At 71.5% G+C, this 1168-nt stretch overlaps 1 protein-coding gene across 1 annotated transcript in view; it reads left to right on the top strand.

Moving 5' to 3' along the window:
* SKIV2L (superkiller viralicidic activity 2-like (S. cerevisiae)) overlaps nt 1-233 on the top strand; it is a gene marked incomplete at its 5' end in the record, with an annotated part of 17999 nt that extends 17766 nt beyond the window's left edge. The window contains one exon of the mRNA XM_010574426.1: nt 180-233. Within this exon, the coding sequence (XP_010572728.1) occupies nt 180-233 (54 nt within the window). The remainder of the gene's footprint in view (nt 1-179) is intronic.
* Between the last annotated feature and the right edge of the window lie 935 nt (nt 234-1168).

The following is a 1168-nucleotide window of genomic DNA, read 5'->3' as shown; positions in this document are numbered from 1 at the left end:
AGCTGGTGGCTGGCAGTGCCAGGGGGCGGGCGCTTTGTCCGGGCCTTCGTCCGCGGTGCGTGGGGACCCCCGACCCCCCCCTCGGGGCCCCGAAACCCCCAGGGCCCCCCAAATCTGTGGGTCGTGCCCTGCTCCCTCCCCCTCCATGGGCTCCCCTGCCCTTTGGGACCCCCCCACAGGAGTCCCCGGCTCGCAGAGTGGGGGGTCCCCCTCAAACCCTTGGTGACCCCTGACTTCTGACCCCGCAGGGCGCCAGGCGCTGCTGGGCGCGGTCCGCCGGTCACGGCACCGGGAGGTGCTTCTACGGGAGCTGCGGCAGCGAAGGGCCCCCCCAGGCGCCCGCCTGGGGGTCGGGTACCTCCTGCACGACCTGCTGGGGGCCCAGCTGCTGCGCAGGTACCCCCCCCCGACCCCCGGGGTGACCCCTGTGTGACCCCTGTGTGACCCCTGGGGACCCTCTGCATGCCCCCGAGGTGATACCTGACCCCTGGGTGCCCCCCCCCCAACACTGGGTGAGCCTTGACCCATGTTTGCCCCCACCCGTGTGACCCCAGGTGATCCCTGTATGCCCCTTCTGTGACCCCCTGCCGCCTGTATGACCCCGGGCCAGGCGCTGCCCCCTCCCCTCCCCCACAGCGTCCCCACCACTTCGGGGCCGATGCTGCGATTGGCCGAGCCCTGACCGGACGCTTCCCAGCATGCAACGGGGCCTTGTGGACCAAGGGGGTGTGGCCACGTCCTCCGTGAGGGTGCGGGGTTAAGGCGGACCCCACCCTTCCAAAAGGGGTGTGGCTGAGAGCCGTCTTAGCCCCGCCCCCTTCGAGGGTGGCCCCGCCCCCCTGCGGGTTGGGGTTCCGGGGTGGCCTGGGCTGGGTGGTGGGAGCGAAAAAGTGCATTAAAAGTGTTGTTTGTTTTTTTTTTTTCCCCTCTCCCCACCATAAAATTCGCCGGTTTTCGCTGGTCGGGCCCTCCGCTCTCCTCCCTCCGGGCGTTGCCGCTTTAAGGCTTGGCCCCGCCCCCTCAGCGCGGCGGGCGGTGGCACGTGACGGCGGCGCCTTAAAGGGGCCGCGATGGGTCCGGGCCGGCTCCTCCCGGGGCTGCTCCTGGCGATCGGTGCCGCCGCCCGCTGGGCCGCGACCCCCGAGACGGTACCGGGGGGGCGGGGGGG

The sequence above is a fragment of the Haliaeetus leucocephalus genome, unplaced genomic scaffold (assembly GCF_000737465.1).
Source record: "Haliaeetus leucocephalus isolate CR32 unplaced genomic scaffold, Haliaeetus_leucocephalus-4.0 Scaffold435, whole genome shotgun sequence".
In the NCBI taxonomy this organism is placed as follows: Eukaryota; Metazoa; Chordata; class Aves; order Accipitriformes; family Accipitridae; genus Haliaeetus; species Haliaeetus leucocephalus.
This window is presented reverse-complemented; position numbering and strand designations above follow the sequence as displayed.